General features: G+C 47.5%; 1 protein-coding gene across 1 annotated transcript; it reads right to left on the bottom strand.

Annotated features, from left to right (window-relative positions):
- Positions 1-2,172: 2,172 nt before the first annotated feature.
- dgkq (diacylglycerol kinase theta) lies at positions 2,173-15,649 on the bottom strand. Its single transcript, XM_015050530.1, has 23 exons — positions 14,532-15,649; positions 13,030-13,109; positions 12,079-12,178; positions 11,649-11,734; positions 9,316-9,438; positions 9,088-9,241; positions 7,970-8,038; positions 7,688-7,785; positions 7,426-7,583; positions 7,275-7,359; positions 6,834-6,888; positions 6,455-6,516; positions 6,222-6,372; positions 5,750-5,788; positions 5,481-5,596; positions 4,893-5,044; positions 4,663-4,811; positions 4,407-4,585; positions 3,554-3,654; positions 3,321-3,467; positions 3,140-3,251; positions 2,916-3,068; positions 2,173-2,777 (listed from the first exon to the last, which is right to left on the bottom strand). Exons 1-23 carry the CDS (start codon positions 14,725-14,727, stop codon positions 2,679-2,681), a joined length of 2,664 nt encoding a protein of 887 aa, XP_014906016.1. The 5' UTR covers positions 14,728-15,649; the 3' UTR covers positions 2,173-2,678.
- Positions 15,650-16,206: the final 557 nt, after the last annotated feature.

Raw genomic sequence — 16,206 nt, 5'->3', positions numbered from 1 at the left:
TCAGGTTTGGCAGCGATGAAGGCTCGTTTGTGCGACTGGCAGTGTGGCAAAGTAAGACTACTGCATGGCCGGATAAAGACCCAGCAGGGCCCCGGACACCCTGGAGGGAACGGTGGGGGAGGGGGGGAACAGGAGGGCCCGCTGAGGGGCCCCGGGGCCCCGAACCACAACCTCTCCTGTTGTGGAGCTCCTGTGCTGTTGTTCTGGTGCTCTTTGTTTTCATTTAGTGAGAATGCCAAATTATAACAAATAACTTATGAAATAATTATTTAAATGTGTCACCATGTAAAACTAGAAATAAATACAAAAGTAATTTATTAAATGTGTCTCAATTAAATTACATATATGTAATTAGTTCATGACTGATTTTTGGAAACAGCCCTGATCCCGCCCTCTGAGTTTGATGGGTCAAGTTTACAGTTTAAAATAATTCATAATGTTAATCAGCGTGTATGCAGGAACATACATTTATTAAATCATGGAATAATTATATCTACTTTTAAAAATGAAGACATTTAATTGGGGTACAATTCATTATCTTTAATAAATGTTTCTGGATTTATTTTCAATTTTAATAAATTAGTAACACTTAAGTAATGATTTAATCAGTTATTTAATTATTGCAATTTGGCACACTTTGCTCTCCATAAAACTCAAAGAAAATGTCAGATTATTTTTACTGTAAAATGAAGAAAATCTGGAGATCCTCTCATTTTTTATTATTTAAGTCTAAAACCAGATGGTAATGAGATTAAATTAAACGTTTGAGGAAAAAAAGTCAAATATTTTCAGAGTATAAATTTATAAAATGACATCTGGAAATTCTTTAAGGCTCAAAGCCAAATTTAATGGACAGATTTCCTTTTAGTAAAATAATGACTTTAAACTACAAAGATAAAAGGAAAATTTGGACATAAATGTAAGAGTTGTCATTGGACAATAATCATGATTTTCATGTAACTAAATTAGATGAATCTGAACATTTTGGACCCAGATGATGTCTTATTACAATTTCAGTTTTTAAAATCCAAAAACATTTTATCTTCCTGGATTAAAACCCTGATCAGCCCGTTAATCCCAACGTGTCGATCCGTGGGGATAAAAGATGCTTTACTTTATTTTCTTTCAGTCAGAACCTCTGTGGTTCTGGTGCCGCCCGGCCCGGCCGAGTCTCACGTTTTCATTCAGACCAACAGGAAGCCGAGAGTCCAGGTTCAATGACCAACAGAACTTCTTGCATGTTGATCGGCTCCACAGTTAACACCACTGCGTTCCCCCTTGCAGCGCCTCCTGCTGGCCAATCAGCAGAACTGTAACCTGAACCCTCAGGAAGCTCAAAGCTGGACAAGACGCTTCAGTCAGAAGTTCTGAAAATTTACCAAACGGGTCAAACAGAACCCTGCAGTTTCACGTTTATCCAGTAAAACTGACCCAGAACTTCCAGAACGGAAAACACAGAAAATCACCAAGTTTTATTTTCTAGCACCAAAAATAAGAAAAATATGACAGCTAAAAGTAAACATCAGAGCTACAGTAAATCTAAACCCCGTCAACATGGAGGGTCCAGCAGAACCATCAGACCCATCAGAACCATCAGAACCAGAGTCCTGACTCCTGAAACCTGCTTCTGTCTGGACCACACATGACTAATTTCACCATTTCCTCTGTCAATTCTCCTGGAGATGATTCCAACCCAGCTCATACTGGGATTATACTGGGATTGCAGTTTAAAGCAGTGATAAACCCAGTTCCATTTGGACCTCCATATCCATCAAGACCATCAGAACCATCATCCAGACTCTAACCGGGTCACAGGAAGCTGGACTTTTCCCGACCCAGTTAAAATTCTGATTACTTTCCCAGTTCAACTTTGAGGATTTTTCCAGTTGTTCTCCAGTTTGTCCAGCTCTGAGTGATGTTGGTTCTGACCCGTTTAAACATCCAGAACCTTCTGAATTCAATTTGTTTCTCCGTCCAATTGTAGGACTTCCAGTCTCCCACTGCTGGAGGACTTCCTGGTTTCTAGCCAATCAGAGAGCAAAGAGATGTGTCCACTCCCTCATTGGTTCTGGAGGAACTGGACCTGGAGGTTCTAATGTTCTGCAGAAACCAGAAGGTTCTGGAGCTTCACCTCCTCAAGGAGCCCCAGAAAAGGCGGGAATCACCATGGCAACCGGTCAAAACATTTAATGTGGCAATGAACCAGGAGAGGAACAAGAAGCTTATGGTCCATGTTCTGGATGTTCTCCAGAACCTGACCCGGTTCTGGTTCTGGTCCAGATGTCTGCAGAGCAAACGGCCCGTCTGGATGCTGCTCTTCATCCTCCTCTTCTTCCTGCGATATTTCTACATTTAGACGATATAAATCCACAGCTAAGGCTTAGCAGTGGTTCTGGTTCCGCTCGGACCCGATGAACCCGGTTCTTCTCCTCACTCGTCCTGAATGTCTGACGGTCACAATGAAGATGATTATTTTTGTTTTAGGAGCAGGAATGAACTTTGACCTCCTCCTCTTCCTCAGCAGGAAGTGGAACCTGCGTCTGCTTTCCTGTGGGTCTTTGGCTACAAAGCTACATGAGTGGAATCTCAGCCACAGGAACCGGACCGGACCGGAGCGGACCGGCCTCCCGGTTTCAGCAGGAAGCAGCTACAGAGGCAGAACTGGCGGTCCGGTCCTGTCAGTGTCCCCCGTCTCTGGAGGACGGACTGTCTGAGCGTCCGTCACTGCTGGACGGAGACTTCCTCTGCTTCAGTTTGGACTTCCTGAGCATCCGGACCTGCAGAGAGACGGGACAAGGTCAGGACAAGGTCATGATGGATGAATGGAGCCAGTAACCAGTGAACCTGGAGGCCTAGCCGGGTCCAGCCGGGCCCGTGTTGAGCTCCGGCGGCCCTGCAGGGCCAATCCTCGGTACCTTGGGTCCGGCAGCAGAGATGATGATGTGTCCCGGCGCCTGTAGCCAGGGCTCGCCGTCCACCTGGACAGGAAGCTCTTTGCTGACGATGAGGCGGATGTAGGATCCCTGGGCGATCCGGATCCCGGAGCGGAGCCCGCTCTGGACCTGGCCCTGTGGAGACACGGCAGAGGTCAGAGGGACGCTAGGCCGAGACGATCCGAGACGACCCGGCGGCACCGCACCATGTGGACGACCCCGGTGACCCCGACCACCTCCAGCAGGCCGTCGTCAATCCTGGGCCTGGAGAACCGGCCATCGGCCTCCGACCCCCACAGGTCGGCTCCAGAACCCCAGCTGCAGAGAGGAGCGGACATGAAGCGGAGCGCCGCCCTGCAGGGGGCGCCGTGCGTCTCTGTGCGTTACCTGGGGATGTTGAGGAAGATGAGCCCCTCGATGTTGGGCAGCGGGACGGGCTGCTTGTCCACCTGCAGCTGCAGCTCCTTGTGGAGGCTGCGGCTGCGGCTGATCTTCTGCAGACCCACCTTCACGTAAACGCCTTTGTTGTGGAACCTGAGGGCATCAAGGTCGCACTCACATGTTCAGAAGCATAAGAGGTTTGTTTATCAGACAGAGACGGGTCGGATCCTCCGGGCTACCTGCTGGTGAATTTGTCGGGTTCTCCCTCCCGGGCCAGGTGGAAGTCCAGGCTGAGCTCGGCGTCGATGCCGAGGCCGAAGTAGTTGTTCATCTGGACGATCTGAGAGGAGACGGGCTATAAACCAGCTACAGCTGCTAATACTGCTAAAACAGGTCCTGGTACAGCCATTAGCATTAGCATGCTAACGCCTCAGGTTGCATGTTTTCATCCTTCCCATCAGCCACTTGAAGTTCAGGATGAAGGACATTTTTTAAGATGGCCGCCATTTTGTCTCGTCATGTTCATAAAACTTTACAATAATAAAATCCAGCAGAATTAGAAACTGAGGATTTTACTGTTAGCGTCTGAGAGACTGATGAATTAATGGTTAGCACTAGCTAATTTTGTTTGTATTTAGCAGTTTAGTTTTTATGCGTTTAGTGTTAGCGTAGTTCATCACTGGAAACAACCACACCTGATTTTAATTCAAAGATTTATTCTTCATTACAACCATAGCGGCCATTTTGAAAAAGGAAACGCCATACCAAGAGAATATAAATGATTTCTATGGTTCAATATAAGACTAATTTTAATGCAAAAATTAATTTTGGTGGCCATCTTTAAAAATGACAAAGTATTAGTAAATATGATTTCTGTGAATCTTATTATGTTTCGACACCAAAAGTATTAATCTGGGATAAATACTTTTGACAGCTAAATTTTGTGCGATAATAAATTCTCCTTGACAACAATGACGGCCATCTTGAACTTTTGTTGTTTTTTTTTTTGTTTTTTTTCAGAAAAGCAGGTCAACGTCTGTGCTAAGTCTGGTTCTTGTTTAGGTAGAAATCCTCTCTGGCCTTTGGTCAAACCTTGGGCGGCTCCAGGACGCCGCTGTCCTTCCCGTCCTCTGAGACATCCTGCGCGTCCAGCAGGATGGTCCAGCGGTCCATCTGGACTTCATCCGCCTCATCCACAGACGCCAGGATGTGGTAGGGGTCGTCGCCGCCGTAACCCGGCCCCCAGCGCAGGATCCGGGCCAGGTCGTTCCCTGACCAATCAGAACGGAGGAACCCGGAAGTCAGATGGCGATGGAACCAGAACCTCCGGAGGATCCGCCGGTCTCACCTGTTCCCAGGGGGACGATGCCGATGGGCGGCTCGCGGCAGACCAGCTTGTGCCTCACGGTCTCCAGAACCCCCAGAACCCATCCCACCGTGCCGTCGCCACCGCAGACCAGAACCCGGAATCTGGGAACCTCCCTGAAGGCGTGGAGGCTGCAGCACAGGAACATGTTCTACCATCACATCAGCAGGGCCAATGAGCTTCTGGACCAGAACCAGAACCAGAACCCTCACCCTGCCAGCGGGCCTCCGTTGGTGATGTCAAACACCTGGTGAGGGTTCAGCAGCTTCCTGAAGCTGTGCAGCAGCTCTCTGCCCTTCAGCCCGCCGCTCTTCGGGTTCACGAACACCAGCAGGGGGCAGACTGCGTCCCCCAGCTTCTGGCACTGCAGCCAGAACCAGAACCAAGAGAAACCAGCCAATCAGAGGACAGAAAAAAACAAAGTGGAGAAACAGTCCTGATGGACATTTCCCTCTAAAATATAATTTTTTATTGATGTGGAGGAAAATTCTGATGTTCTGAGATGCTGAATGTTGGGTTTTTATTCTCTGTGAGCCACCAGAACCATCAGAACTGAAATAAAGAAATGCTGGAAGAGTTTCGCTCTATGTGGCATAGATCTATATAACAGAGGAGCGTCACTTGTTCAGAATCAGATCTGAATCTATGATTGGATCAAATTCAACATTTATGGAGATAAATTGGGTTTTACTCTTTGAATCTGATTCCATGAATAAACTGAATAAAGATGGCCGCCGACTGGAAGCTGCCAGTCTGGATATTGAACTGGTTTCCAGTGGAACCAGTTCAGTGGGGCTCACCTGGATCTCAGGTATGATCAGTGATGTCAGCGTCTTGTTGCTGATGGTCGTGTCTTTAGACAACATGTAGATCCTCTCTGCTTCAGCAAAGCAGCTAATCTGCAGCGCCACGGCGCCTAGAAACACACACACACACACACACACACACACACACACACACACACACACACACACACACACATCACTGCAGATTGTTAAGATCCCCGGGTTCATTCAGGTCTTGTCTCGAAGCCCTGATGAAAAGGTGGTTTCCATGGTAACAGCCTCACCTTGAGCTTCATAGAAGTGAGTTAGCGCAACCAGGTGACCTGCAGAGAACGACACGGAGGAAAACGAGTCAGAGCAACGGAGGCTGACGGGCAAAAAGACAGCAACAGAAAACTGCAGAAAATATAAGCAGGTTGGAAAACAGCAGCAGGAATAAAACGCTGCAAACGTCAGTCTGCAGTTGCAACGTCTGGTCTGAGAGCAGCTTGGTTTGTTTTGCTGCTATTTTCTGATTTTTTTGTTGCATTTGGATATTTTTATGCTTGTGGTTTTCAGTTTGGATCATTCATGTGTTTGCTGCGCTGTGCAGAGCAGCGTTCCTCCATCTGGACAAACCAAAGCAGATAGCTGTTGTCATGGTAACCAGATGCTGACTCATCGGCTACTAATCGTTCTCCTGAGCTGATTATTTGTTAATAATTAACCTGCAGGTCTCTGTCCACCCAGCAGGGGCGATGCAGAGTGCAGACTCACCCTTGAAGTCCAGGTGTTCCTCCAGCAGGCCGCAGTACTCCTCTTTGGTCAGCAGGGGGGGCAGTCCTGAGATCAGCAGGCCGACCTGCACGGCTGGGTTCTGGTTCTGGACTATGTAGAAACGGGTCTGGTTCATCTGACGCAGGGAGAGCTGCAGCAACAGCAACAAGAGCAACCGTCAACCTTCACCGCTCTGATCTCACCAACACAACCTGAAGCTCCGTCCGACTCACCTTCCTGATCTCCTGCAGTTTGTCCACCATCTTCTCCTGAGGACTCAGGGTTTGTCTCTGCACTGTAGGACACACACACAGTTAGAAACACACACATGTTTGTGTGGCTATCTTTGTGGGGTCTTTCCATTGACTTCCATTCATTTCTACATCCTAACTCCAACCAACCAAAACTCAAAACACACCTTAGTCCTAAATCTGACCCCTGACCCAAAAACAGCGTTTCCCTTTGTGGGGCCCAGGCTTCGGTCCAACAAGGAGCAGTGGGTCCCCACAATGTAGTATGTGTCAGGAAAATGGTCCCCACAAGGTATTACAAGCAAACGCGCACACACACACACACACACACACACACACTGAAACACACCCAGCTGCTCACCTTGCTTGCTGCTCATGTAGACTTCCTGCAGACTGAAGCTGGACGCATCTTCACCCTGAAACAGACCAATCAGCTGAAACCTCAGAAGGAAATGCCCCCTGGGGGGCTAACAGGGGGGAGGGGGGACTGAGACACAGCTCCTCCCCCTCTCAGCTCCTTCAGACTAGCCAGCAGCAATTAGCAAACAGCTGCTGAGCTCATTATAGGAGCTGCTGCTCAGAGTAAAAACATTTAGGGGAGTCATGTTGGGACGGCTTCCTGGAGGCGGAGCTTCAGAAGGAGCAGGAGATTTAAAGAGACAGAGGCTCAGTAACATTTCATATTGCAGCATTTTAATAGCAACTGAAGGTAACTTCGTTCCTTGATTAAAATGGAGAACACGTTGCATAAATAAAAATAAAACAAACTTAACTAATAAAGATGATACAGGTAATAACTCACCTGTCTGTCCAGCTGCAGCAGAACGTCGCTCAGGACGGACGCCGCTGTGCTCGTCTCTGACACTTCCACTGACACTGCACTCGACCTGAAATACAAGGCGTATCCATGGCAACCAGCCCTCAGGGGTCAAACGGGTTCAGGACGACCTCACCTGCTCCAGGCAGCGTGCACCTTGATGACATCATCACGCCGTAGCTTGGCCCTCAGCACCCGCGCGTCGCTGCTATGGTGATGCTGCACGGCACCGACGTTCTCCAGGTCAAAGTCATGAGGCTCGCCAGGCAGGTAGAAGGCCCTCAGCGCCGCCTCCTGCAGGACGGAGCCAGAAGAGCAGCCGAGGTCAGAGGTCAGGCCACCGACAGAAACAACATGGCCGCACCCAGCTGATTCCTGGGATGCAGCATCAGGCTCACCACTTCCTCGTTCTTCACGCCTCGGCAGCTGGGAGCCAATCGGAAGAAGCCGCGTCTCAACGCATCATCGCCGTCAAACACCTTGAAGACCTGCTTACCTGAAACCACAAAGGAAGAGTGTGACCTTTTGACCCCTGACAGCCGGAGTCAGACTACTTCCTGGATCCTTAGCAGGTCCAACAGTTCACATCCAACCAAACATCCAACCCTGAGCCAGACCCCTGGATGCTTGACCCAGTTAAACCAGTAGAGGTCTGGTACTGGGACGGTAACTGGTCTTACTGGTCTCTGGAGCTGCAGACTGGAGCTCTCTGGGCGCAGCAGCTGCTGGTTCGGCTTCATCCCAGTTATCTGATGGAAACGACAGAAAGTCGAAACGTTTCACAAGCTAAACATCCTGAAGGTCAAAGGTCAGCTGGAGCGGATCCATTAAAACCAGTTTATGAACCAGCAGAGATGGAACTGGAACAAAACTGTTACATTTTATTTTAAATAGTTTGCACTGGTTAAAGTTATTCAGCTTTTATCTAAAACTAAATTTACATTTTTAAGTGAAATTCTTTAAATACGTTTTTCTACTGGATTTAGTCTGATTTTATTACTTTGTCTTCATGGCTTTTATTAAAAATATTATTAGTGTATTATATTTCCATTAAAATTTGTAAATTAATTAATTTCTCATGAATAAATAAGATTAATTTATGTAAATAAATAAATTTATTGGATTATTATTTAATTTTTTTAATCTATTTGAATTTATTGCCAATTTTTTATAGTTTTTTTGTTTAATTTGTCAGTTTGATTCGTTATTTTACACATAAATGTCTTCATGTCTTCATGTCTCCGTCTTTCTGTGTCTCAGTTCAGATCAGCGGCGCTGCTAACAGGAAGTGATCTGAACGTTTGTGGTTTTTCTTCTTTGGTTTCAGAAACATCACAGGAAGTGGTCGAACTCACTGATGATGTCATCAAGCCCCGCCTCCTGAGATCAACTGAACCCACATGGAGGCGACTCTCAGTGAAAGATTTGGTTTGATTCAGAAACTACTTTCTTATTGAGATTCTGTTTAAACTTTGTGACGAGGAAAAGAAAGTAAACAAACTGAAGATTTATTGAAAACAATTGTAAAAGCTTTTAAACTGCATCAGTTTTATTTGAACAAAAATAGATTTATGCATGAAATTCTGCAAGTTAAATTGCCATTATCAGGTTAGCTTAGCTTCATGGCTTCTTCTAAAAATAACAGCAACAAAAAAAAACAAAAAAACATAGTAATTAAGCAAATTAGTCTTCTTAATTTTTCAAGTAAGATTAAGATTAATTACTCTTTAAATTAAGATTAAAGTGAATGTTTTTTGTATTAATTAAGCAGACTGATAAAGGAAAGGATCCCCCTCACTGCGGTCCTGGCTGCCGCTCTCGCCGATCCGGTAGCACTGCATCTTGCTGAAGTTCCTGGACTGGAGTCGGACGCACGGCGGTGGCAGCAGCATGCTGCGGAGTCGCCCCAGGGCGCACTCTGCCGGGAGGCGGTGGCAGCAGGACGCGTGGCTCTGCGGGGGAACAGAGGATGGCGTTTGGACCGCGGCGGTTCTGGTGCGGCGGGTTCTGGAGCGGCTGGACTCACCGTGACGCCGCACCACTCGCACCTCAACCCGGACAGAACCTCAGAGGAACCGCAGGAGCGGCGGCAGAACTCGCAGCGTGCCGACGCTGGGTCGCCCTCCCTCCACTGGTGCTGCAGCGACTCCTGTGGGTCAGAACCAGAACCAGAACATCACTCCTACAGGCAGCAGAACCAGGGCCCAGTCATTAGTTCTCACCTAAAAACATAAATAGTTTTTAATTGTTATTGATTGCAGATTGAAAACCGAAACACTGAGTTCGTTTAAATCCAGAGTAAAATCCAGCTGGTCAGAGACTCATTAGATATGAAACACTGATCAATATATTTGATGTATTGATGGTTTTATTGATGACAGAATGTAAAGTTTGTTCTGAAATCGTCAATTGTATGATGTTTCTATTACTTTTTATTTTTATAAAGTAAAGGACTTTGAGCTGCTGCAAAGTATTCTATAAAAATAAACGACTGATTAAAACTTGCATTTTTTTGCTTTGTTAAAAGACAGATATCTAGTTTTTAAATATTTTTATGCTCAGTTAAACTCGTTTATCCTCGGCTGTAAGGTCAGGATCCAGGTCAATGGATCCATGTTGCGGTGGAAAATGACCTCAGGGTGAAGCACGATGCAACCAATCTAACATGGCATTAAAAACAAACATGGAGGCTCACTGCAGGAAAACCACCTGCTGCAAACGTAAAGCTGCTTAAAGCTGCAGCAGGCAACTTCAGCAAACAGACGAAATATTTTACACATGTATTAAAACTTTTGCTAACATAAGACAGATCATCTCTGAAAAAGATAATTGAGCTCCTCTGCCTCCTCTCTGTGTTCTGCAGAATTACTCAGCTCAGTCAGAACCAACCAATCAGAACCAGCTTTACTCAGTTTTAGTTTAGTGACTCAGGATTGTTTATTTTGATGCAACCTGCATTTGACTTTAATGAATGTTTCCTTTTTTACTTGACATTATTTGATAAAGCCAATGCTGTGAGATTTATTTGGCTCGTTATAATTTAGGGTGCAGAGGATTGTCCAGCGTTTGTCCCGGATCGGTGACCGGCTGTCCAGTAACTGTCTGGTTTTAAACACCAGTAAGACAGAAACTGATTATTGCTCCCAGTCACCTGCACCATGACATCAGCCAGAAAACTGGATCCTTCCTAAAATCAAAGGTAAAAAATCCAGGTGTCGCGTTTGATTCGTCATCAGGCTTCGACTCACATTAAGGCCGTTTCCTGTTCTTGTTTCTGTCATTTAAGAAAGTTTTCTAAAATCAGACAGCTGGTCTCCAGAGCTGATCTGGAGGAAATCATTCATGCTTTAGTCTCATCTCGTCTGTTACTGTAACACCCTTTTTAGCTGCTGGATAAATCCTCCTGTTCACTCAGCAGCCAGTCTCGGTCCTCCGTGTCTCCTGGTCTGCTCTCTCTCTCCGGCTCCCAGCTGACTGTAGGACTGGTTTAAAGTTCTTGTTCTGACACACAGAGAGTCAGGCTGCTGCTTATCTGTCAGGTTTTAACTAAACTTTCTGCTTCGTTCTCAGACTCTGAATCTCCTGGTTGCTGCACGGACACAGTTAAAAACCAAAGGGCCCCGGGCCCCTCAGTCGGTGGCCCCCAGGCTGTGGCCCTCACAGCTCCGGTTTCTGACTCTGAGGTTTTTTAAAGAGCAACTAAAAAAATTGTATTTTCTCAGGCTTTTATCTCTGGATTTTATCGTTTCTTCTGATGGTTTCATGTTTTAAGGTCGATTTCTGTCGGACAGCGCTTTGTGATTTTATGTCTGTGAAAATCTTTATAAATAAACTTCACTTACTTACTAACCTTAGTGTTAAATATTATTTTACTGATTGCAGGTTTTTCAGTCCTTTTGACTGAATAGCAGCTGTTCTATGCCTGCATGTATTTTGCATGTTTTATGTCTAAATTATGTAAATTTACTGCCAGATCATTTTTCAGTTTTGCCAGATCACATAGTATAATTTATACCTAAAGCGAAAAATGAACAGCCAATCCAGATGATCGGCAGAGATCGGTGATCGGCCTCATGGATGATCAGGATCGGCTGCAAATAACCTGATCAGAGCATCCCTATTATTATTATTATTATTATTATTATTATCCATCCATGCATATTTTGATGTTCTGGTAAACAGGGCCACAAATCTCCAGTAACTTTTTACTCAAAAACAGACTTAATCGCGCCCGATATTTAGGAGTCTTGCTATGCAGCCGGAGTTTGGATAGGGGCGGAGGTAGGAGGTGGCCGTGGGGCCCCGGCCCCCTCAGAAATAAGCATGTGAGACTCCAGTTCTGTCACGGTTCTCTTTTACCTGCTGCAGGTTCTGGTCCAGGTGGCAGCAGCGACAGTCTGCGCAGCTGAAGGCGGCGCAGTCGGCGTGGACGTGCAGCTCGCACACTGGAAGACAGGAAGTAGTTTATCAGAGGCGATCAGCGCGAGGACGACAGAGACAGAGCAACTGTCAGAGCCGCACAGAGAGGAAGATCAAATCTCTGCTTTCATTTTTTAATCTCATTTTTAAGTAAATACAGATGAAGGTCCAGATATCTGGCCTAGTCAAAGCTCGGCTTTTGGAGACCAGGACATCTGCACAAACGTTTTCTAATATGATGTTAATCATCTCAGACCAGCAGCATCGCTGCTCTTAATTCCCATCAGAGCTCTGAAGTCACCATACTGGTTGTACCAGCAGGTTGAACTGGTCTGACTGGTGATGATGCTTCAGGCTAAACTGGTCCCACCTTCACAGCGCAGCGCCGTGCTTCCCTCCGTCTGCTTCCTGCACACGCAGCAGAAACGCTTCTTCTGACCGGCCGGGCCGAAGCAGTGAGCCACCGGCACCTGCAGAGGGCAGCAGACAGAGACCTGTAATACTCGTTCCTGATTGGCTGGTTTAATATCAACAGAGAAACAAGAAGCAACTTTTCATGACAGTTTCATTCATTTAAGAGAAGCAAACAAAAAGACCTCAGACAGCAGCACATCAGGCGCTGATCTACAGAACATCCATCAGAACCATCTCTAAAGGTTCTGGACTCTGCAGAACCTCAGGGAGAACCAGGATCCACGCTAAGCCGCTAAACACATAAAGAATTAGCGGAAGCTAACCCTAAACCAATATCACAACAACAGCTTAGCAGAAGCTAACACTAAATCTGTAAATACATAAAAATAATTAGCAGAAAATAACTAATCAGATAAATACATTTAAAAAATGGAGGAAGTTATCACTAAATCATTAAGCACATTAAAATGTTAGCCAAAGCTAATGCTAACAATTAAGAGAAAAGTTGTGCCTAACGAGAAACTTAGGTTCACTAACCACTAACGGCTGGACAAAAACCTCAGCTATGCTAACACTGACCTTCTAAACGCATTAAAAATTAGCAGAAGCTAATGCTAACCATTAAAACGATGGTGTGTGTCTCACAAGTTCATCTCTTCAGTTTCTGCTACACTTTATCACTTTGAAGTTGTATGAATATGATGACCAAAGAGGAAAACATGATGTGACAAAGTTCATCCCAGTCAGAAAAATGTGGAACATTTAACGACGATAATTGGTCTAAAAGGCTCAAAGATGGCGGACATTTTAAAAGTGAGATATGAGAAGCATTCTGAGGCGTGATCCTGCTGATCTATATGCTTGTGTGAATACTTTATTCCAGTAACATGCTGCTCTGCAGACTCACCTGAACCTTAGACGGAGCCATGCAGGTGCAAACCGCCCGCAGCGTCTTCAGGCATTTCTCATGACACATGAAGTTACACACTGAGGAAGAGGAGGAGATGAAGGTCAGGATGAAGGCTCAGCTCCCTGCAGTGAACGATTCCTGCTGATTTCATCAGGAATAAAATTATTTTTTTATCATCCTGGGTTCAAATCTCAGCTAGGTTAGTCTGACTAGTAAATATTTCACTTTCCTCTCTCTGCAGCCTGAATGAAGCTTTTCCTTCCGTCTACCTTTCTAGCGCATCATGGCCGTTCTTCAGAGTTCAGTTCATCAGAATCAGCCGCTTCCTGCAGAAAGGAATCAAGCGGCTCCGAGTGCTAGCAGCGCTGAGCTAAACAGACCAGCAACCCTTCAGAGGTCACGACCCCTCTGACGAGTGCCAGCATGTTCTGGTTTCCATGGTGACGCCAGGCCTTCCCCGTGCTCTGCCGGTCCGATCGGTTAGAGCGACGCGGCTCTGAACGGACGGATTTGAATTTCAGTTTCAACGTTTTTGTTGAGAAAAATATGCAAATAGTGGCTATAAATAGCAGAGCAGTTCTGGGTTCTGGGAAGAACCGGACCGGACCGCTGGAGGACCGGAACGGACTGCTGAGGAACTGGAACCGGACCGCTGAGGAACTGGAACCGGACCGCTGAGGAACCGGGAACGGTCCAGTTAGGAACACAGCAGCCTGAGGAGGACAGCGCTGGACGGTACCTCCCCCTTTAACTGACCCGCTGGTTCTACCAGAACTGGGTTCCTGAATTTGTCCCATTTGCTCCGAACAATGAAACTGGGGTCAGAGGTCGGAGGTCACAGGCTGTCACACCACACAGCTCTTTCTGCTGCTCACAGAAGGTCAGCTGGCTGAAAGGTTAATAATGGATCCGGTTCTCTCTCCGACCCACAGATCCATCCGAATCAGAACCGGCCTCCTGGATCTGATTACATCATGGAGACAGATAAAGCCCATCGATGACATCACAGCTGCCTCTTAATCTACGTGATCCTCCAGGACACATACACACACACACACACACACACACACATACACATACCCCCACGCACGCACACGCAGCATCCCGCTCGCCTCCTATTGCCATGCCAACGACTCGACTGCAGCTCCAAACTGATGGAGACGATTTACATTCATGAAGGAGGAGAGTTGACCTCTGACCCCAGGATGGAAGGGAACTGTTAGCCCTTCGTTGTGTCTGACAGGCTGGGTCTTATCCATTAGATCAGGGCTGCTCAATCCGGTCCTCCAGAGCTCCCGGCCTGCAACTTTTAGATGCATCGTTACTCCAACAGAGCGGATCAAATGGCTGGATTCCCTCACCAGAAGCCATTCATTGGATTCAGGTGTGTTGGAGCAGGGATGCATCTGAAAGCTGCAGGTATCTCTGGAGGACCGGACCCTGCATTACAGCCCCTCTTACTGTCTGCCCTCACTTCTGTCTGACAGGCTGGGACTTACCTTCGCACAGGAAGCCGATGAGACCCCAGACGAAGTCGCTGCAGCTGTGGCAGAAGGTCGGCTTGGTCAGGGTGACTTTCTTGAAGCAGTGGCCCATCGTGGACTGCTGCGCCCGCCTCTTCACGGCAGCCGGACTCGCAGCCCGGCAGTTGGCGGCGTCGGGGTCCGCTGGGCTGGGCCGGGTCGACTCGGCCATGTCCGTAAACACCGTTTTATAACACGGCACCACACGGTGTACAGTAAACTGACTTCTGAGGTAGAAAGGTCGTTGTTCTAATGGATGTTCAGCCCCACAGTAAGCTCATCCCAGCGGCCCGGACGCGGCGGCCAGCCCGGGGAAGGGGCACTCTGCTCGGGGAGGGTCTCGGAGTTTCCCCCTCCTTCTTCGGAAGCTAATCCAGGTCCAGAAATTCAACCCAAACCCATTAGGTTCCAAATTAAACAAATCACAGTTTTATACAGATCACGAGTCTGTTGTCTCCAGATAAAGAGCCATTTCATCGGCCGGATCCAGCGGTTTTCCCCCGCGGAGAGGACGCTCAGGACGGTATGGAGGGTCCCTCCGAGCCGGCGAGCTAACCAGCCGCCTGGTTCCGTCCAGAAATATCCACAAATATAAACCAGGGCGGTTCTAATCCAGGGGGAAGAACTACCCGGCTGGCTTCCCAGCAGCTCCCCACGCCGAGCAGGATCCGTCCGGCCGGAGACAGCGGTGCCAGCCGGCAGCGCCGCCCGCAGCAGCCTCCCGGAGCCGGCGCTCAGCAGGCGGGATGAATAAAAGATGACATATTGATCCGACGAACCTGAAGACAGCGGGGCTCTGCGGAGGTACGGAGCCTCTGGAGCCCACTGAGGAGCACGTTTCCAGTCAGAGCCATGAGGCTGGCAGCGGGAAACGAGCCGGAACAGAACCGGAAGAAAGAGTCGAAGCCCGGGAGAAGGAGCAGAAAGGCCCCGGGGAGCCGGAGGTGGTTCAACAAGTGGTCCGTCCGTCTGCAGAGGCTCCTTTCATTCTGCTGCTGCTTCCTTTTCAGAGGCTGCTTCTTCTTCCGCGTTTGAGTCTCCGACACTGATTTACTCCTCCTCCTCAGCTTCATCATCTAATCTTCCTCCTCCTCCTTCTTCTCCTTCCCTTCCTCCCTCTCCTCTTCCTCAGAAGCTTCCAAAACTTCAAAATATAAAATCCTTTATTGATCCCAAAGGAAAATTAAACGGTGCACATGCTGATCTCCTGTAGAATCTGTCTTGCAACTATTCTGAAGATGCCTTTGACTCAAGACACTGTTGTTTAAGGCTGCATCACTCCCATCAACCCAGTTCAGTCCGCTTTACTCCAGTAACCCGACTCCAGTCCGCTTTAACCCGACTCCAGTCCGCTTTAACCCGACTCCAGTCTGCTCTAACCCGACTCCAGTCAGCTCTAACCTGACTCCAGTCCGCTCTAACCCGACTCCAGTCCGCTTTAACTCGACTCCAGTCTGCTTTAACCCGATTCCAGTCCGCTTTAACCCGACTCCAGTCCGCTTTAACCTGACTCCAGTCCGCTTTAACCCGACTCCAGTCCACTTTAACCCGGCTCCAGTCCGCTTTAATCTGACTCCAGTCCGCTTTAATCCGACCCCAGTCCGCTTTAACCCGACTCCAGTCCGCTTTAACCAGACTCCAGTCCGCTTTG

Source organism: Poecilia latipinna, unplaced genomic scaffold, assembly GCF_001443285.1.
Source record: "Poecilia latipinna isolate Pla-1442-1.1 unplaced genomic scaffold, P_latipinna-1.0 Scaffold997, whole genome shotgun sequence".
NCBI classification, from domain to species: Eukaryota; Metazoa; Chordata; class Actinopteri; order Cyprinodontiformes; family Poeciliidae; genus Poecilia; species Poecilia latipinna.
Note: the sequence above shows the minus strand (reverse complement) of the source record. Positions and strands in the feature narration are given on the sequence as shown.

Excerpts from the sequence above, each read along its gene's own strand:
- dgkq (XM_015050530.1), bottom strand. The coding sequence starts at position 14,727 with ATGGCCGAGTCGACCCGGCCCAGCCCAGCGGACCCCGACGCCGCCAAC. Across the intron at positions 12,179-13,029 it reads TGGCTCCGTCTAAGGTTCAG|GTGCCGGTGGCTCACTGCTT; the intron begins GTGAGTCTGCAG and ends TGCCCTCTGCAG. Across the intron at positions 3,252-3,320 it reads ATCTTCCTCAACATCCCCAG|CTGGGGTTCTGGAGCCGACC; the intron begins GTAACGCACAGA and ends TCCTCTCTGCAG.